Genomic DNA, 19,826 nt, shown 5'->3' on the forward strand with positions numbered 1-19,826 from the left:
ACTCCAACCACAGACAGACTCATCGCTCAAGATTGATTTAATTTTCGCCAATCAATTGGTGAAGCCAACTGGTTATCTATAGCCGTGGACGCACACGTAACTCTTGCCAGTTAAATCAAATGTGGAACGGATCTACGAGTGTTGCTATACTTACTGTTGTACATGTGCCTAGTCGCTTTCGACATCGTTCCAGTTCTTTTAGTCGACATCATATATTTGCTACGCAAAAACGCAGATGCGCTCAGCATGTCGTACAATCCTGCGAATTGATGGATGAGAAGTGCTACCCTTGACGCCACTACCATGTTTGACCAATGGCTCTCGGGATGTGGGACTACACAAATGACACAAAGCAAGGCGATTGCATTGCAGGTGGATGTACCACTGCTCAGTAGCGGTACGGTTACAGAAATGATGATATAAATAATAATAATAATATTGCGATTCTGAAGACAAGTCGTGGCCATGACCTGGACAACTCCATCGTGGACTCGTAGCATGGTAGTCTTCACTATGCCCTGCTCTTCGTCATGTCCGCCGCCTTCTTTTCGATGGGTGTGCCGTCCCCTCTATGGGTCCGTTCTCCTTTTCAATCCCAGAAGCCTTCCGCTTGCCACTGCGCGTCACCATGTGCATCTCGTTCTTGTCTGTAGGCGCCGCTACCACAGCCGAATTCGATTCCCTCGTGGGTCGCGGCAAAACAGTGTCGGTGGGACGAGTAAGCACAACATCCGCCGTCTGAGGTGCGGCTGTTGCGGAGCCAGGTACAGTTGCCAATGCGTTACGCTTGTTGGCTTGTCGCGTTGATCGGCGCGTCGGTAGAGCGCGCGACTTCTCCATCGACGGCGTCATGACATGGCCATTATACCTGTTTGTTTCCGGCGCCGATGTGGATGCGTGAGGGGCGACAGGCGTATCGTAGACAATAGACGGCGCCACCCTCGGCGAGCTGCCTGCCTCCGCGACTCGGACCACTCTTGGACGGTTCCGTTGGGGCACGTCGTCGTTCGCCACCGGTGCAGCGCATACCGCATTGGCTGTACATTTGCGCTTCTCACGGGTATTCTTGCTTGAGCCTGCCTCGTTTGAATTCTTTACCCTGGGAAAGGTCCAACCTTGATGCCTGTGTAAATGCCACAGCATTTCTGTCTTTCCCATCCAGTACATCGGCGGGTCTATCATTTGTGGCTTTTGAGCTGCCAGAACGATTGCAGTAAGCAGCTAGTCAAATGGCTTCGAATAAGAGAACGTACCAAGCATCTTGTGAATCTGCGCGACTGTACGGGCTTCGACACTTCGCCCCCACAGAGCGAAGTGAGCGGGATGTAGCTGTTTATAGAACAGCTTCAACGCGGCGAGTGCTAGGATGCACTCGCATTCGAGTGGCTCGAGAGTTCGGCCGGCCGCCACCAACCTGTTGACCTCTTCAATTCTCCCAAGCTGTGAGACCCTACGAGGCTGTGGGAGCCGATGGTTGAATGGCCCCTTGCACTTGGCCATCTCGGTGTTATAAGCGCATTCGAGGCCGTCAATATATTTTGCGACGAGTGGATGATCCGCGTTCATTCGACGGTCCTGTACGCTTCGCTCATGCGTTGGTAGGCGGGACGGTCTTGTGGAACTTTGGCCGTGCGCAGGCATTTGTGGTGGTGGTGGTGGGTCTCTGACCAGCGGGTTTGGGTGCCGTGTGTAGGACGTAGGGAATTCCATGGTATGATAGATGAGTTCTGGGAGCAGATTCTTCCGAGCGGCAAGAGATGGACCAGCAAATCTGTGCAGGTCACAGCTTGCGAAGATTGGTCTGACGAGAAAGTGGTAGGAATCTGTGGAAAGGCAGGTACTTTATACTTCCTGAGGCCTTGAGCACGTGCACGGCCACAGAGCTTTCCTTTGTTTCATTCCCGTTTGCCGCTTCCGGAACTACAAGGCCTCCCGATTAAGCGAAGAATACGCGCTCTCTCGATTCGGCCTCAACGACCGTACATCCTGCGTGGGCGGAGGTAAATTCAGTACAAGGCAGATTAAAACGCAGTCATTATAATGACGCCTACACATTCGCATCTGACTGTGAGACCCTTGCCATTGAAGTGAAATGCGGGGGTCCACAATGGCGCTACTCATGGGAGCTAGAATGGTTTCCGCGAATGAGCGAACATGTGCAGCAATGACAATATTCGTATACATTATCTTGTCCAATAATAGGACAACTGCGACTGCATAGACCGTGGGACGCGGAAGTGTGTCGATGCGTCCATGGACCCCGACGTATCAGTGGCTGGAGATAATCAGGGTCACGTAATCCAAATGTTGTAGGCCACCTCCGTGTGTCTTGTAATCGAATGGCAAGAGTTGTCGTCAGGCGTAGAGCGTGCCTTGCAGCAACGCTCCTTTTGAAGGAACGCCTGGCAGTTCTTATATCACAAATAAATTATAACTGATATAACGAGGCCCTCAGGGCGCGACTGCGAGACTGACCTTAAGTCATGTAGAACTGGCGTCGACACAGTCAACGCCTCCTGCTCTTGGCCGCCTGCCGCCTCACTCTCTTTGTCGGATGCGCTTCAGCGACCTCCGCCTGTAACACCTGCACCCCAGCGTTGTCCTCGTCGACCTCTGCCGCCTTGCGCTTTTTCTTCGTCGTCATGCTTTCCCGTTGACACATCTTCCACAGCAGTATTCGATCCGCGGCGGTCCGTATGATTGCATCGCGCGGGAATGGTTGTGGGCAGTCCGGAAGTCTCCCTGTTGCGAGAGGAGTATCGGAAGAGGATGAAGGTGTAGCAGTCTTACTGCGCATTATTGAATACCGTACCGATCGACGCGCTGACCCTGTGTACTATGCCTCCACCGTGATCAGGTCTATGTCGGACCCTCCATCAACCGCGACCAGGACTGCCACGACTTGTACAGGATGTTCCTCCCTTCCACCATCTGCAAGCGACTGGCGATTTGTACGCTGTACATGAACAGTAAGCTTATCTGGATGCTAATAATTGACGTGATACCCACAGAGCACCCTGCACACCAGGCCATTGGGCACCCCACAAAGCAAGATGGGCTGTGTGCCTTTGTTGCGTGTATAGCTTTAGGGCTGCCAATGCGAGGAAGCACTCGCACTTGATCTTGTCCCAGCTCAGTGCATGTGAGTGTAGTGTGCATGCGAATATATCAGACATCTTCAACAATAGTTGTATATACTATGTTGCGAAGGAACGTAGTGGTGTTCCCGTTCCCGTAACCCCGGCTTCGAATAGTAACCGTTTTTTCGATTTCCTGAGCACGCTTAGGGGAGGTTCCGTCCGAGAGCACTCCCAGTGCGATCACCATCAGCTGCTGTAAGGGGAGTGGGAGAAGGCTACACGCGCGTTGTGCAGGCTTCTGAGCGTTCGAAGAGCACTTATGCCAGGATGGACGTACGGGTATATCGCCTAATCGGGTGTTCCAGACGAAGAGAAAAGTCAGCAGCTAGAATGGGGATTTATTTTCTTCGTCCTCTCCATCCAGGATGGGTGCTTTTTATTTTCCACGCGCCCTTCATGCACTATGCTCGGCTCACCATAGGCTGTGTACGTTCCGTGTGCGATGTACATCGGAATGTCGATACGACGTGGGCTAGTTATTCCTTCGCGAGTGTCAAGCTTCATACGATGTCGATGTTCATAGCTTCGTGTCCGCCTAAGTATATGTTGCGAAAAAATGGGAGGAGGCCAAGTGGAGTATGCTTGTGGTCTAACTTCGCGCTTCCTGTGAATGGGGGATGTGGTATCTATATTTACAAGCTAGAAAGTAACATACGACCTTGCCACTGAGCGGACATACATTGTCAATCGAGTCCATTGGGAGGTGCATAGCTTTGTTACTTCCCCTTGTGTAAGTACAATCCTATGTGTCGGGAACTCTAGTGCAAGGATAATCGTCGAAGGCTGGCCTGATCTTGCCGATGAATACAAGCACAAGGCTATAAATAGAGCGATAGCTCTGCCTGTTGAGGTCAGGAACTTGACGGGAGACTAAAGTACACTCACTGCCTACGCATGGGTCCATCTTCGGGTGTCTCTGACTCTTGCATCCTCACAAAATGTGGCCTGATGACTGCGGACAGAGATAAAGAACGTTGCAGGCGCATTAAATTATACCAAAACAAAGCAATATCACGGTACTGATTGCATTCAGTATAGTTGGCAGTGCCAGACAACGCAAACTGAAAGAGACGCCAGTAACCTCGCCGTGATCGACGCATCAATTATTACGTAAACGAGATTAGATCTTGCCCTCCTAATTTCAACTTGAAGTCAACCGGCGGTAAGCATCATACTCAGGGGAAGGTCCCACCCGAATCAGTCTACAATGAGCGTCGAGGGCTCCTCGATGTAGTACAAGGCCTTGATTCGTACTAGGAGGACTCGAAGGCATCATTATATGTACAACCAGCCCGCCAGTGCGCGCACGCACGTTCTGCGCAGGTGCACCCACGAACCGGCTCCAGCATTCCCGTACAATGATATGCCCTCCGGTGCAGGTTTCGACGGGCACAACGTCACGATCGTCGATAGACAAGCATGTGCAGCCCAATTTACTCGTACAGGTACTACGAACGCGTATGACTCTTGTATTGCTAGAAAGCATGAGTACGAGAGTCCCGATCGGGGAAATGATGAGATATGTGTGAGCCGTTGGTTACATTTGGAATCTCACCGCTGTTGTCAGCGAGAAGTTGCAGCTGCTCCATACTGCTAGACACCCTCCTTGCCTCTCTGTGTTGCGCTGTTCGTAATCCGATCGCCATTCACTGCGCGGGAAATATCGAACTCCAAATCTCATGCACGTAGGGCGCACAATATACAAGCATTGGTTACATTTGTCATGATGGCATTATCAACTAACCGGACCGGATGTCACACATTCTCATCTCCGTTCTCATTCCTCAAAACCGGAGAGGGTGGGTTCGTTGTTTCTACGGCAACATCAATTTCGTGCTAATAGAGCTATGTGCAACTAACCTGAATATTCTGTAGTTCCGTTGGGACCCCTCGGGAAGGTGAATTGCGGGCCGTGCAGCATAGATTGTCGCGGAGGCGCGAACATAACTGACGTTGTGTCCACGGAAGTGCTGGTGATTTGGCTCTCCACATGTTCATAGAGGTGCAGTATACAACGGGATACTAATATGGACGAGAGCCTTGAGAATTACACAACCATGAGATGGCTGACAACCCATGGATATATTGTTACTTACGCCACAACTGCAGTAATAAGACTTGTAGCAAGTGCCTGCATTCAATATTAGCATACATAAGTCCGCAATCAACCTGGGCACTCACGAGGATTGCACTGTTTATTACATACATAATGTTGATCATGGCCAACATTCTGGAGGTTATATGATAAGATCATTGATTGATTTATTGATATGCAACATGGGCTTACACAAAGTATGTCACACCCTCTTTACGGAGAAATCTCCCCAGAGTATTTCCTTGAATCACTCCTAGTCTTCTAGTCGAATACCATGTCATGTATAGGACTATGAAGTCAGAGATCATGACACAAATGCGGGGGAAAAGAGTCGCTGCAACTAATCACAGTATGACAGGTCAGCAGAGGAAGTAATTGTGAAATGAACTCCTATCGTACATCTGTTGGTAATAGTCAGCCTCATCTGCCCATGCATGGCTCTTGAACAAAACCACCTACCCGCAAAGCAAACCATCACAAGGATTGCTTTGATAGCATACACCATTCAACATTGGTGAATCTACAACAGCATATCTTGTCTTGACGATGATGTCCTACCAATGATAATTCCCAGCTCATTGAATAAATTTATCGAGGGGGGAGGAGGGGGAACTTACAAATTCAGGGATGATAGGTATGATACCAAACACCAAAGTGATACCAGTAGGAATATACCCTTTCCCGCTAACAGCATATACTCTGATAGCTGCAAACACTATACGGAAGTGCATAATGTAGCACTCAATGTATAAGCCCAACCTCAACTGACCTGCGGATATCAAGAACAGCAACACTGTCATGACCTCGACTGTGATACCCCAAATAGTGCATCTGCCATGAACATCAGATTGAATCCGTGCTCCAAAGCGGAGAGCAATACAGACAACTTCAACAACGTCTTTATTAAAACCATAAATAGTTCACGATTTGAGTAGCAGCTCACGGTATGTGTTTGATCGGTCGCGCGGATCCTAGAGTTGTAGGCTACAAGCCAGATTACCAGAACCAGGCGGTTGAGATGATACAAGATCGCCGCAGGTCCTCTTCTTTTCTTGAGCCAGATGAGCTCGATCTCCCGGGGCAGAACCAACAGATGCTCATAGAGTATCAGGGCTCAAAAACGGTGATCGCAAAAAAATCACTAATTATGATACCATTTGGCACGAAATGAGCACGTACTTGTGATCGCGAAAGGACCATAGGCTTGGATAGGAGGTCTGCACAAGTGTCGGTTCGCTCAGCGCCCGACAAGGAGAGAACAGGAGCTAATGGACAGACGTCTCAAAGTAGCCTACCATCGCTCAAGAAACCAGTTCTGAGACTGCGCGACGAAGATGGGTGAGCGATTCCGAGGAGACCAGGCTGAGGTGCATCTCCTCCATACCGTCTTATATACGACAATGGTTGGCGGGGCAGAACCCCGGATCTGATAGGTCATGCGACAGACATATCGCAGATGCCATGCTTGCTATGCTGAGCGCTGCGGAAGGTGTTCGTTCCCTCGAGACAGGGCAATGCTAAATCCGGACGTGTGATACTCCAAACCTAGTCGCAAATGATAGTAGGTCTAATTTATTTGAGCGGTAAACCGAGTGCGACCGACATACCAGCGAGAAGCAGAATGCTAGCCATGGTCACAACGCACGCTGTCCGTAAACGCAGAAATGCGGCGCTGGCCTCGCCACAACGGATATGAAATTCAGCGTCGACGCCTCCATGCATATTCGCCAAATCAGAGCGTCGTGCCTAGATTGATGGATAGATGATCCAAACATCATTAATCAACACCGAATCTCCACGTCTCCATGGCTTGTGAATATTGACCAGTGGGCAATGATGTACAGTCGATGTCCCCGATCATTGGATATAGTAGACATTGACCGTTGACTTGCCATTGGCCCTAGGAGGGTTATGACTCCGAGGTAAGCGCTTAAGCCCCGGGTCCTCGGCGGTGGTCGAGACCTCACCCAAAAACGGCAAAGACACCAGACTGGACATTCAAATCTTCAAGTCATGTCGCATGAATGGTCATTACTTCAGTAGCTAACCAGTCAATGACTCGCACATCCATGCATTACTGCCAGATCATGTCGACATTCCTCGCAATCATGCACTCGAGGTGCCGAACTTGCTATGCTTGGCATGTGAACAAGGCTCATCGCCGCAAGGAACCCGGATGGTATAGATTCCGAAATGCGCGGCGACAGCGTCAGACGAGTACAATACAGATTTAGAATGCAATCCATGATACAGATGCGGAAAAGGTAACGGTACACGCATGCTAAAGCGTCCGTCATGCAAAATGGAGAAAGGGATGTCCAGAGGGACGTGCAAGTGATAAATGTATGATACTGCATCTATGTCATGGCAATGAAACGGATGCGGGTGCGGGTGCTATTGCGGAGGCCATGGGATGGATAGGCAAGGGAACGGAAATGGCACCGTACCTATGCATCCTTATCCACCGCAACTCCCACTCCGAACGCACCTCTCCACAACGACCTCCCCGCGTCACCATCGCCATTCACCGCCACCTCTCCCCCTGCTGCACGCGTGAACAACGCTCCCAGTCTCGCGAAACACTCACGCGCCCGACGCTCTCCTTCCTGCGCCTCCCTCGCGCGCCCGTCCGCCTCCGCACGCGCTGCCTCCGCCAGCTCCTTCCCTTTCTCCGCCTTTGTTTTCTCCGCCTCCGCGCGCACTCGAGCGGCCTCGCAATCGCTCAGCTCTCCCTCTAGCCGCTGGCGGACAACCCGCTCCGTGCGCAACTCCTCCTCCAGGCGTCGCTTCGCCGAACGAAGTTCCACGAGCCCAACGACCTCCTGAACGCCGCCAGCCTTGTCGGCGCCAGTGTGAGGAATGGGAATAGAGACAGGTATTGGCGCGTGCGGGGGCAAGTTCGTGGTATTTGCTAAGGAGTGACGCCCCTCTTTCTCGCTCTGCGAAGCGGGAAGCGGGGTCGCGCAGGCCTGTTCTCGAGGGACATCAAGGCCATATACGCTTTGTAGACATCTCACTGCCCGACGCGTATGTTCTGCGCTCTTCTCGGGATCCATTGCCTGCATCTGCTTGGCAAGGTCGCGGTGGCAGGTCGACATCATCAGCAGAATGGGCTTGAGGTCTGTGATGGGCAAAGCTACTGGCGGCGCCGTCATCACTATAAGAAGTCTGCGCGTCAGCACACACATCGGTTTGCATATATACAACCAACAAAGTCGTAACTATGGCCATAGCAGGGACAGGGATTCGAAAGAACCTAGATACGCACCGTTCACCATCTCTTCACCTACCGCGAGCGCTGCCTGCAGCCGCCCACTGCCACGATAGGTCGCCGCAACGATCATCCACTTGTCACGTTCGAGCGCGCTCGCTGCAGTCGTATGCAATACAGTAATAATACCCGTAGGATCGTCTTCGAGTGTACTCAGGTCCACATTCACTTGTGAGCCGCGGAAAATGAGCGTAATGTAGGGCGAAGGGGTCGGTGGGACAGCAGGCTGCGGAACAGTGGTCGTGGATAGCGTCGTACTGCAATTAGTCGATTGATTGCCAAGCGATGGTGTATTGTTACCACGGGAAAGGGGTGCAGATAACGTGCTCGAGGGAGACGGATATGAGATAGCCATTATGTCCTTCCCAGTTCGCAGCAAGGGATTAGGGATTTCAGATATAGTGAGGTTCTCCTTGTCTCCATCGATATCCATGGCATCCGCATTTTGACGACGTGTGGGCCCATATGTTTGAGGGGCAAAGGATCCTGTGGTATTATAACCTGTACTCGGGACGGAAGATGACGCTGGAACAAGCGGTGACGCAGAAGGGGAGATACTGTGCAAATGAGAGTAGGCGGTAGACAGCTGCCCAGCAGGGAAGGGGAACACTGCCGTGGAAGCAGCCACAGGCGTTGCATTCATCTGCGAGACAGGGATTCTCCTCTCTGCATTCCCATGCTCGGCCGCGGTCCTCGATGGCCGCAGGACGCCACTAGACTGCGTCGATTGGGCTTCCGACTGACTATATGCGGAGGATATGGATGACGATGGGCCCGTATGTACTTGCGTCAATCGTGACGCCTGCCTTTTAGCTGTGACACGCTTGCCTGCACGGCGGGTTTGACGCCTCTTAAGAGCGGCTTCGGTAGCAACAGAGTCGTCGGACTCACCGATTTTCTGGTCATAGGAGGGTCGCTCGGGAAGCACGAGAGGCTCACGCGGCTGCGCTGAACGTCCTGGCTCTCGCGTAGTCGGTGCCGGCTGTGCGCTGGAGCTAGTGCTAGGGACTGGGGAGGGACCGGGAGATGGTGAAGGAAAGAAGAGAGGAAGTGTGGAGCGCGCAGGAGGTAGGATGTCGTTGAAGCGTGTTATCAACGCAGGGGAAGAGGCGACGGCAGCGACGGTTGTCCCAGGCACATTCATGGAAAGCGCTTGTCTCATACTGAATTCGTAGGCAAACTCTAGGAAGTATGAGTCGGAGGCGTGGATCGCTTGTCTGGTGGGTATATGCGTGCATTTAGTACGGGGCCAGCATGCAAGAGGTAGCGACGCCTCACATTTTACCGCACGCGGCGAATGTATCATATATCTTGCGTTCTGAGAGGGCAGACTCGATGTAGACGACACGGAGAATGCGGTCGTTGAACATATGGGCTGGGGACAGAGGGGAGGGCGGCGTCGAGAGCAGACACGGCGGGCTTTATGGATAGCCATATTGGGAGACAGACGCGTCGTGAAAGAGAAGGACGATCGACGGACGTAGCGTAGACGCACGTCATATCCACCTTCGCTCCTGTCAATCAATCGAACACATCCGTCTGCGCTCATCTCAAACCTGGCATTCCACGCATTTCTACCTCAAGCTCAACCTTCACGACGGCCATGACAATGTACGCGCTTGGTCTGTAATTTGCTGTCACCTCACGCACGAACAAGAGCCTGGCATCGAGCACTTCAAGTGCCAAGTATTCCGAAAACCAGAGACAGGTATCAATACAAGGCTGGTCGGTCATGGACATCCAGCTCATCGGTTTCGGGTTGACAATGCAATGAGAGAGACCAACCTCCGAGGTCCAAGATGAACACGAAGTCATGAAAACACAACATATGCAGAAGAGCGGTGGTCATACAGTAGTGACGACATCGCAGCAGCACGATCGCGCAGACGCCCATCACCCCGCGTACAGCAAGCGCCCGAATTGAAGACTGTACAGTACCACGGCATCCTCCGCTGCAGCGTGAACCTTGTTTTGCCTTACCCGCCGCGCCCACAACAGCTGCAAACAAGCCTCCGAGTCGGTGCGTGCTCATCGTCTTCGGCATCGTCCTCGCTCTCACTCACATCCTCCGGCTTTCCGTTCGCCAGGTACCCTTCACCCTCAAGACAAAATGGCCGGCCCAGTACAAACTCTCCCCAAGGACATCTCCAGCCTCGGTCAAGAGGTCAAGCTCTTCGGCAAGTGGGACACACAAGAGTGCGTGCCCCCGCCCGCTGAACGCCTGCGAGCGGAATACTGACCGGAGGCCCTGCTCTCCACCCCCGCACGCTCTTTCGTTTGATACGAATTTGGCTGTGCAGTGTTGAGGTGAAGGACATCTCCCTGACCGACTACATCCAAATCCGCCATGCCGTCTACCTCCCTCACACCGCGGGCCGCTACGCCAAGAAGCAGTTCAAGAAGGCGCAGATGCCCGTTGTCGAGCGTCTCGTCGACAGGTGCGTCCGCCCCCTGCCTCCTCCCACTGACCCGCGTGACCGAGCCCCCGCGCAGCCTGATGATGAAGGGCCGCAACAACGGCAAGAAGCTCCTCGCCGTCCGCATCGTCGCGCACGCGTTCGAGATCATCCACCTCCTCACGGACCAGAACCCCATCCAGGTTCTCGTCGACGCCATCGTCAACACCGGTCCCCGTGAGGACTCGACGCGTATCGGTTCGCAGGGTACCGTCCGTCGCCAGGCCGTCGATGTGTCTCCTCTGCGCCGCGTCAACCAGGCGGTTTCGCTGCTCACGACCGGTGTACGTATCATTTACGCTGTTTTTGCCTGTGCGCAAGTGCTGAGCACATGGTCTACAGACCCGTGAGTCGGCGTTCCGCAACGTCAAGTCCGTCGCAGAGTGCTTGGCGGACGAGCTCATCAATGCAGCGAAGGGTTCATCCAACTCGTACGCTATCAAGGTGGGCCCAACACAGCCGTTGTCCTTGCTTCGATCTCTGATCATCCATACCACGCTTTACAGAAAAAGGACGAGCTCGAGCGTGTCGCAAAGTCCAACCGGTAAAGCCGACTCTACACACCCTCTGCGGGGTACTCGGGGCGGAGCTGCTGTACGCGGCGCATATGGGTGTCTCTTGCATTCTCTTTTTTCCATCTCTACTGCACCTACGACCATGACGCAACATGTTACCCATATGAATGCTATGGCGCTGCGCGAGATGCTTCAGCGAAGACAGGCGATCATGCCACACAGACACATTGTACAATATCATAGGTGCGTCGTTGGTGTCTCACAATACAGTTGGTACAGGTGCTGCATATATCTGCTTTGACGGTGTAAGTGGTTGAACCGAACGTCTGTTTGTCAATCAACGCCGTCCATCTCCGCGATCCCCTGGTCCCCGCTTGTTCAGCCCCGCGATATCTGTCAACCTCCAGTCCCCGTGTGATTGTTTGTGCTTCTCTTGCCTGCCGGGGAATTGAGTGCATCTTCTGATTACCGAACATTACGTTGCATCTCCTGACGCCTGCCGCGGGCAGTTTTCCCGCAACTCAATCCCTGCCTGCTTGCATGATGCCAGTCACGTTCGCGCTTTGCAATCTGGTAGTCCTGGATGGCGGTTTTAGGGTTTCTGCTCTGTCAGCCCGACTCCCGCCCACGACACGCCATGCCGCCGACATATAATACACACATCGCGCATTGCGCCTGCGCAGCGCGTCTGAAGCGTATGGTGTCATCGATCGGCCTCACGGGCACGATAGTGTCTAGGTCATCGTGTAATACACCCTGCGGATCGATCCCGCATGCGCGCTCGGGGCCGATATCGCGCAGCAGCGGTGCACCGGGACAGAACTCTTGTCACGGTGCACCGCTCCTGCTGTTCTTACGATGTCACGGTCAGCTAAGGCGCCTGCGGGTCCGCTCCTGATCGGCGTGTCTGCTGCAAACGGCCTGACCAGCCCCGTCGACGCTCCAAGCATTCGAAATACACCCATACCCATGCTTCGACGCCAGTGCGAAGGTCGCACTCGCATAGGGCTCACAGCGCCCGACGCGCCCAGACTCTGGCTCTGGCGGGCCCGGCGGAGCGAGTGCGCTATCTATAGCCAGAGATCTGTATCAACGCCGGATGGAGGCTTTCGTGTCTGGACGCGGACGTGGAAAGTGCATCTGTACGCACCGGCAGACTCCGCGGGCACTGGCTTCAAGTTCACACGCGCGCCGCTGCGCGAACGGCCGACGGAGGACGGCGCAAGCCCTGCGTGACGGTGTGCACACGGCGCGAGAGGAAGGAATGGACGCGCGCCGGTCGGTGCATGCATGACGCGGGACGGGCGGCACGAACGCAGAGGCCCCACCTGACGCTAAAGCAGCGCTTCCTTACCGCCGAGCGCCCCAACTGGGCCACAACAATGTTTATGGCGCCGATCTACGCCCCCCGAAACAAGCACTCTGTGAACTTACCTGAACTCACGGACACCCATGCCTTCCAGGCATACTTACTCACACAGATGGCAGCAGGCACGCAGGGGAAGCTCCTTCCGGCCAACGGCGAGACGCGCCAAGTGCGGCCTCCTCTGTATTCCGATGTTCCAATCCGAGAGACTAGATTAAATAGGCACAACCAATCACCGAACGCGGGCACGCAAGAAAGTCCGACCGTCAAGGATGGAATGGGATGGGGGGATGCGCGGGTAGTGAGGAACGGGATGGGGGCGGGTGGGATCCGGAGCATGCAAGAAGGTGGTCGGGCAGTGCGCGGGCGGGAGTTCTAAACAACGATGCGAAATGTAAGTATGCGACAGAATAATGTGCGGAGGCGATAAGATTAGGGATATAGTGGGTATGATATGTGACATCGGAATGCGGACGGGATATGTGTGTTTGCGACGACACGGGACATACGACGAGACACCGGGAAGCGAGAGCGGGCATCGAAGGGAAGAACGGGAGACGTGACGTGGGGTACAGGACGTCGCACCGATGCTGATGCTGCGCGACACCCCAGTGGGTAGACAGCGCCGACGCGATCGCCGCGGGTACGCCGCCGGGCCCGCGGCAGACACCTGGTGCACTATGGCCCCTGCGACGCCAGGGTCCGAGGCGCGACAGCGTCGCTAGGCTGTGTGATGCAGCGGCGGTGATGGCTGGGGGCGTGGCGAGCGTAGGCTTTTGATGATGCGGTGTGACGATGGGGACGACGATAGCGTTACAGAAGATAGTGTACAGAGTGCACATATGAGCGGCCGTGCACGACATGGTGATACATTTGGGAGATTCGATGATGCCAGAGCGAGATGGACGGTAGGGATGCGGGGATTGTATTGTCGACTCCGCCACAGAACGCGAGGTTGCGGGTGAGTGCAGATAACAGATACCCCAGAGACGACCAGATGTGCGATCCAAGGAGGATTCCATGCAGATAAGTCAAAGCGAGGGCGCAGATGGGCAGCGATCGCCAATGCTAGCATGCAGAAGACGAGCGACCTCCAAGGGGACTCCAGAGTAGGGCAAGACAAACCGAGATCGAGGCGGGCGCGTGTCACCGTCGTGGTACAGAGGACTTGGGCGGTCTGATCGGCGGTGGTGGCGGGACATTCAGGCCGGCGACGATGCCGTCGATGCCTTTGTAGCCATACGCCTTGCCGAATTCCTTTACCATCGCCTTGCCCATGGCGCAGACCCATGCAAGGCCGTCGCCCGTAGCAGGGTTCCCCGGCCAGAAGAGCTCGCCCTCCTCGTCCTCGACATCCGGCTCCTTCTCGTCCGTTGGAGCCAAACTGCTGTACATCATCCGCGCGAATGTCCGCGGGAAGTGGCGCGCCATCGCTGGTAGCGTCAGATACCGCTGCGCCTCTTGCATGTAGTATCCGACCATCTTCAACGACCGGCTCTGGTTCCTGAGCTGCGCGACGGACTGCGTCTTTACCAATGTATTCATGGCATCCGGCACGTTCTTCCATTCGTAGAAGTGCACTAGCTCCGGCTTTTTCTTCTTGGAGGAAGATTCAAGGGCAGGAGCCTGCGACGGAGCAGGAGCGGAGGAGGGGACGGGGGTTGAACCACTCGCCGAAGCATTCGGCGTCCCTTGCACGCTGGTTGGTGTCGAACCAGCGCTGCTGGCCGGGGACGGTAGCATTGACGTCACCGGCGGCGGATGTACGGCTTGAGTAGCTGACCCCCGTCCGTTACGCGCATTCTCGAGATCCAGCTGACCTAGCGCTACCTGCATCGCAGACTCGGCAGCCGAGTAGTTGTGCTTCGCGAAGTAAGATACTGCACGCCCATCGATGAATGCCTGTGTCATGTATCTACAGTATCAAGTCAGTAAACACAACGCGTAGATGGAAAGTGAAGACGCGTACATAAGGCCGATGAACGTTCTCTCGCGTTCGTCTGTGACCTTGGAAAGCTGCCACTCCTCCTTGACGTAGCTTATGAAGTTGTCCATGCTTTCCCAGCTCTCTTGATCCCACTCGTTCTTCGCGATGTCTTTTGCCCAGAACGCATATGCGAAGCAGAGCAGCGACTCTACCCGCTCGAGCCGTGAGAACAGGTGCCCGTACTTATGATACGACGTCCCCGGAGCCGGCGGGTCCGCCAGCGGCTTGTAGCTAGGATGTGAGGGTTGGAACGTCGAGTCTAGCCGTTTCTGGCTCGAGTGCTTCAGTAGCCGCCCGTGGTACATGTACCGATGATAAAGCTCTTGAAAGTGCTCCACAGGCAGTGGGCATCGCCGTGGCCGTCGCACGGGCACGTTCGACGCCGCGGCGAGGGATGTGTGGAACGCAGGGAGGTCTTCGCGGACCTCGCCATCTTCGGAAGGCTCGTGGCCCGGGCGCGGCGGGTGTGGGAATGGCGGCACTGGGGGGAGGCGGCTGGTCGATGGGTCGCTGATTCGCGGCTTCTTGTTGTGGGCGTCGTCATGCGAGTCGTGCTTGCGCTTGGACCCAGTGGTCGGTGGTGGGGACACGGGAGGCGATGGTGGGAGCTCGTGCGGCAGCAGAGGGGTGATAGGACCAAGGATCTATGCGCGATGTGAGCAGAGGGGTACATCGAGGAATGGATGAGCAACGAGAGGGGGTGGGAAGTAGTGTACCTCGAGACATTTGAGGAGCTGCGCGCGGGGGTACTTCCTGTCGAGAGATGAGCGACGGCCACGAGGCGGTGGTGGCGGGGTGCTCACCGTTTATGTCTGCCATCGGCCGACGACGACGACGAAGATGAGGAGGACGCGGGGACGGTGCGCGCGTCGCGAGACATGATGAAGGGGATGATGGTGGTGGGAGAGAAAGAGGTGCGCGACAATGGCGGTCGGCGGAGGGCCAACGCCCTTGGGCAGCTGGTGCACGCCGGCTCGACCGGCGCTTGCCGCTCAACCCACAACCTTGGGTCTGTCGCTATCGCCCCTGCCATCCCGTCACGCGTCACACTCAGTCCGAACTTTAATCCTCAATTGTTACACGCCGCAACCATTTCTCATCGCGTCTCAGAGGTAGGTGTCCGTCGCTAACATTATTTATGTGCTATTGTGCGCAACCGTAACCAAGAGCGAGCACAAGATACTACGATCTACACAAGGCTTCATCAGTCTTTGAGTGCTCAAGCCGTATTCGCCACGTACCTCTTGTTCTCCGAGCTTAGTTCGTGCAGTGCGCATAATGCATTACGCGCCTATGCCCAGTGACTATCACTGGTGGCGTACTAGCGGACAACCCAACGAGTACTCAGCGCGAGAATGGAGACTGCAGCGGAATAATGGAAGGGTACCCACCAGCATCGGGTTCAGGCTTTACGTTTGAATTACTTGAAGTTCCGTGTCACGCGTCACGGACATTTAGCAGAATTGCTAGCGTTTTATGCCTGTCAAGAGCATCGGTTTGGAGTCATGGAATTGCTACACCCAGCAGCCTCTGGCAATCGTCCTGTTTGCATCCAGCAGCCCCCCGCTTTTCTATCCTGCGCTATCCGTCCCGTCCCTACTCGGGGCACCCGGATCGATGGCGTCAACGATATGTTCCACCCAATAAGGCAACTACCCTCCGCGCGTGTGGCTGGAGATCCATTTCGGGTGCCGACGCACACCGTAGAGAATCAAATGATCCAAGCGTGTTGCGCATGGAATGCATAGCACAGTCAGCCGACGCGCGGGCAGCACTTCATATACACATTAGATATTCTGTCCTGCAGACGTGGGGGCGCCTGGGCGCGCACGAGCCTTCGATGGGGGTGGCCCCTCGAATGGAGAGGAAGCGCTTCTCTGGTGCGAAGCACCGGACGCGGGACGATTCAGTTAATTTCATGGCGCGCACTCGACGTCACATACGGGCGCAAGCTCTAGAGAGCGCGCTGCATCCGGCGTGGATCGCCGGCGCGGTCGGGGGACGTCGCAGCACAGGCGCGGGCGCAGAGCACGAGGGACGGAGCGGCTGAGAACGATGGCAGGGAGAATGCGGTGCGGAATGATGGACCGTGCGTGCGGAGGCATGAGAACGGAGACGGCTGATGCGCCTTCCGGGGAACGTGCAGACCGAGGCTGGATTCTCCATACCGGACGCCCCCGCATCCAACTGGAGCACACCCCTTACATGCATTTCTACATCTTCATGCACTCGAAAATTAACACCCAGTAGCGAGCGTCCCATTAGCACCCGTACACCACATGCACTGAACTGCGCCCAGACCGACAGCCCGTCTGCGTCAGCACTGATTGAATGGTCGGCGTGCAAAACTGCCGATTTGAAACTTGCGAGATGCATTCATAGGAGGCTATGCACCCTCCGCCAACATAGCGTCACGCTGAAGCGATGCGTAACGCGCACCTTCCCTCGGCTCGGGATGGCCGTCCAGTGTTCTAACATACCTGATGGATCCATCGGCCACCCCCCGCTTCGTCCATTTGTTGCCCGAGACTCCGCATTGACATATGTAATCATGGACCGAGGCTCGAGTTCTGGTCTCGACCGCGCCACATGGACATCCAAATGATACTTCTCCTGTCTGTCATGCTCACTCCCGACCATCCTGCCTAAGTTGCTCGGCTTTATACTCTCGCATTGGCGCACCAGAGCTGTGCCCGCCAGAGGCTGTAGTGCATAGTACCCTGACTGCAAGCAAGTAACTGCCTTTTCGTCCCACATCTCCGTGGATGTGACTCCGAGAGCGCCTGCCGACGGCTTCCACAGGCTCGGACCCCGGTCAGATCTCGGTTGTGATCGGTTCCTGGAAACGCGTTCGGCGCCTACTCCAATACATGCAACGCCCGACCACTCCACCACAGCGTCCAGGATCCTCTGCGAGATGAATGTCGTCGCTGAGCGGTCTGTTGTTGTTACTTTAGACGTCTCCGAGTCTCCTCATCACCAACGCGGTGCGGATGCGCAATGCGTAGTAGCTGGTAGGCATGGCGGGATGATCGGGACGCAAGCCGCGTGCCTGCACATAGCTAGCCGCAATGCAATTCTTAGCGCCTCTATGCGGATATCCAGAGAGAACGCGCGCGCACATGCGCCTTGGTGCGTATGTATTCAAATAGAGCAGGCACGTGGGTATGCAGCGTGCGTGGATCATGACCGCATCGAGGCGCACCTGAACGGCAGGTGTGACAAGGGTTTAGACGCGCGAGAATGCAGATACAGAGTGGCCTCGAAGGACCATTATCGCATAGCCCGGGGTCGAAACGACGCACGCACGAGCCAAAACCATCGCGTACCCCACTCCATCAGTGGTGGGAACGACATACGTATGTTCAGAGGATCGTCGCCGCCAACTCCAGAACTCTAGTCCCTGCAAATGACGCTGACTGCCCAATGGCAGCGGCACGATCACGAAGCTCGATGCGGCGTCATATACAGTTCACTCACGTTGCGGTCATTGATTTGTAGGGAATATGATTGGTAGACGAGGTCCGCATATCCCCAACCAAAATAGCGTCTTCCCTTCCGCCCAGACGACGGGTTGTCCCCACGCACGCGCGGTCGGAGTAGAGTGTTCTAGTGGCAGAAGTACGGGTTCTGTCAGGACCCCCGAATATAGGGGGGGAACCCTGATCCCAATTTCTCAAAAGTTGGTCGATTTGTACGGCAGAAATTTCCGATTTTCGGCCTGATATGTCCGGAAAAAATCAGGCTGCCGCCTGATTTCGGCCAAAATGTCCGGAATTTGTATCTTTTTGGACCAGGGTGTCGAAAATCGGTGATTTGTCCGGAAATGATGGATCAGGGTTCCCAGAGACACAATTTCGCCCCCGACTTCGATTCTGACGTCGTAATGCGGACTGGACACTCGGACTTGTGCTATGTAGCATCGCAACATGAACTCTGTTCAAGCACCTTTGTCCCCTGGACCTGTGTGATTTTAGAGGTGGCCGCTTTCTTTATCTTCTTGCGCGCAGCACCAAGCATTTTCACTGCCGTGATACGAGATAGGCAGCTTGGGGTGCTCAGAAAAAGTGGCATTGTTGAGAATGCGCTCGTCCGTAGTTATGTGATGTGAACTATATAGATGGCAAAAAACATTCAATCTGACGAAATGCGAGCACTTAGAATACCGGCCGCTCATGAGCCCACATTTTGATACTATAAGTAGACATGTGCAGGCTGCAGAAATACTAACATTCAATATATTATCCTCGAGCGCGACGTCGTGGGATCGTCCGCATGCATGTCACATGACGGACGTTCAAACCTGGCCAAGCATAAGCGCGGAGCAGGCTTGTCCGTCTTCGGATCAGGCTTCCGGCATTGGCCGGAGTATGTCCGGAAATCGTACCAGGGATGAGGGTTACGACAGACTGGTTTTGTCCGGGAAAAGATCAGGGATCAGGGTCCAAAATCGCCCAGATTTGTCCGGAATGGGATCATGGTTCCTCCTCAATATTCGGGGGTCCTGTTCTGTCCTCATTACATGCTCCATGATAGGCTTGACACGCGTCCATTACGCCCATATTGCCTTGCGTGGGTACTTTTGGACATGAGTGTGAAATTGGCAACAGACGTCAAAATGAAATTCGGCTTGCGCCACATGCAATACATGCATGCTGTCGTCGTCGGCCGGACATATGGTCGTGCTACTGTCCGATTTCACGCATGTTTAGCTGCAATGTAGCTAGGCACAGTGTCATGTAACCCTGCTAGTCTGGCAGCCTTCCCAGTCGTGGGGAGCTAATACAAGATCCTGTCATTTAAAGACGGTAAGAGCTCGACGTGCTGAACCAGCACTGACTCGTGAGCGCATTGATTTGAGCATACTCAACGTTCGACTTCCCTATCTCATCGGCGCTTCGGATCTTCTCCTAAGAACGTGGGCAAGCGACAGGACAGCGCGGCTGTTCTGTGTGTGCTGGGTGCACCACGGCTACAACAGGATGAAGCACGTTTC

The 19,826-nt window shown here is 54.6% G+C and overlaps 8 protein-coding genes across 8 annotated transcripts; 2 read left to right on the forward strand and 6 right to left on the reverse strand.

Annotated features, from left to right (window-relative positions):
• Window positions 1-344: 344 nt before the first annotated feature.
• Window positions 345-1,710, reverse strand: POSPLADRAFT_1178127 (hypothetical protein; the record flags this gene model as incomplete). The annotated part of the gene is made up of 2 exons (XM_024488571.1): window positions 345-1,196; window positions 1,254-1,710. The coding sequence occupies 2 exons, from the start codon at window positions 1,708-1,710 to the stop codon at window positions 529-531; spliced, it is 1,125 nt and encodes a 374-aa protein (XP_024343497.1). The 3' UTR covers window positions 345-528.
• Window positions 1,711-2,506: 796 nt separating this feature from the next.
• On the reverse strand, window positions 2,507-4,069 carry POSPLADRAFT_1044066 (hypothetical protein; the record flags this gene model as incomplete). Its single annotated transcript, XM_024478453.1, has 6 exons — window positions 2,507-2,836; window positions 3,006-3,176; window positions 3,199-3,330; window positions 3,543-3,744; window positions 3,820-3,933; window positions 4,026-4,069. 6 exons carry the CDS (start codon window positions 4,067-4,069, stop codon window positions 2,507-2,509), a joined length of 993 nt encoding a protein of 330 aa, XP_024343498.1.
• A 1,470-nt stretch (window positions 4,070-5,539) lies between these two features.
• Window positions 5,540-9,876, reverse strand: POSPLADRAFT_1131997 (hypothetical protein; the record flags this gene model as incomplete). The annotated part of the gene is made up of 10 exons (XM_024484159.1): window positions 5,540-5,569; window positions 5,853-5,950; window positions 6,005-6,066; window positions 6,415-6,452; window positions 6,835-6,981; window positions 7,713-7,777; window positions 7,823-8,204; window positions 8,526-9,334; window positions 9,398-9,723; window positions 9,785-9,876. 10 exons carry the CDS (start codon window positions 9,874-9,876, stop codon window positions 5,540-5,542), a joined length of 2,049 nt encoding a protein of 682 aa, XP_024343499.1.
• Window positions 9,877-10,566: 690 nt separating this feature from the next.
• Window positions 10,567-11,664, forward strand: POSPLADRAFT_1166677 (hypothetical protein). Its single transcript, XM_024487930.1, has 5 exons — window positions 10,567-10,702; window positions 10,807-10,944; window positions 11,000-11,246; window positions 11,305-11,406; window positions 11,469-11,664. Exons 1-5 carry the CDS (start codon window positions 10,617-10,619, stop codon window positions 11,508-11,510), a joined length of 615 nt encoding a protein of 204 aa, XP_024343500.1. The 5' UTR covers window positions 10,567-10,616; the 3' UTR covers window positions 11,511-11,664.
• Window positions 11,665-12,335: 671 nt separating this feature from the next.
• On the forward strand, window positions 12,336-12,713 carry POSPLADRAFT_1053328 (hypothetical protein; the record flags this gene model as incomplete). The annotated part of the gene is made up of 1 exon (XM_024480381.1): window positions 12,336-12,713. One exon carries the CDS (start codon window positions 12,336-12,338, stop codon window positions 12,711-12,713), a length of 378 nt encoding a protein of 125 aa, XP_024343501.1.
• Window positions 12,714-12,988: 275 nt separating this feature from the next.
• POSPLADRAFT_1064843 (hypothetical protein) lies at window positions 12,989-13,706 on the reverse strand (the record flags this gene model as incomplete). The annotated part of the gene is made up of 2 exons (XM_024481859.1): window positions 12,989-13,218; window positions 13,339-13,706. 2 exons carry the CDS (start codon window positions 13,704-13,706, stop codon window positions 13,110-13,112), a joined length of 477 nt encoding a protein of 158 aa, XP_024343502.1. The 3' UTR covers window positions 12,989-13,109.
• A 283-nt stretch (window positions 13,707-13,989) lies between these two features.
• On the reverse strand, window positions 13,990-16,107 carry POSPLADRAFT_1031629 (hypothetical protein; the record flags this gene model as incomplete). Its single annotated transcript, XM_024476803.1, has 3 exons — window positions 13,990-14,758; window positions 14,813-15,474; window positions 16,072-16,107. 3 exons carry the CDS (start codon window positions 16,105-16,107, stop codon window positions 13,990-13,992), a joined length of 1,467 nt encoding a protein of 488 aa, XP_024343503.1.
• Window positions 16,108-16,617: 510 nt separating this feature from the next.
• Window positions 16,618-16,935, reverse strand: POSPLADRAFT_1053330 (hypothetical protein; the record flags this gene model as incomplete). Its single annotated transcript, XM_024480382.1, has 2 exons — window positions 16,618-16,707; window positions 16,774-16,935. The coding sequence occupies 2 exons, from the start codon at window positions 16,933-16,935 to the stop codon at window positions 16,618-16,620; spliced, it is 252 nt and encodes an 83-aa protein (XP_024343504.1).
• Window positions 16,936-19,826: the final 2,891 nt, after the last annotated feature.

This window comes from Postia placenta (genome assembly GCF_002117355.1).
Source record: "Postia placenta MAD-698-R-SB12 unplaced genomic scaffold POSPLAscaffold_2, whole genome shotgun sequence".
In the NCBI taxonomy this organism is placed as follows: domain Eukaryota; kingdom Fungi; phylum Basidiomycota; class Agaricomycetes; order Polyporales; family Adustoporiaceae; genus Rhodonia; species Rhodonia placenta.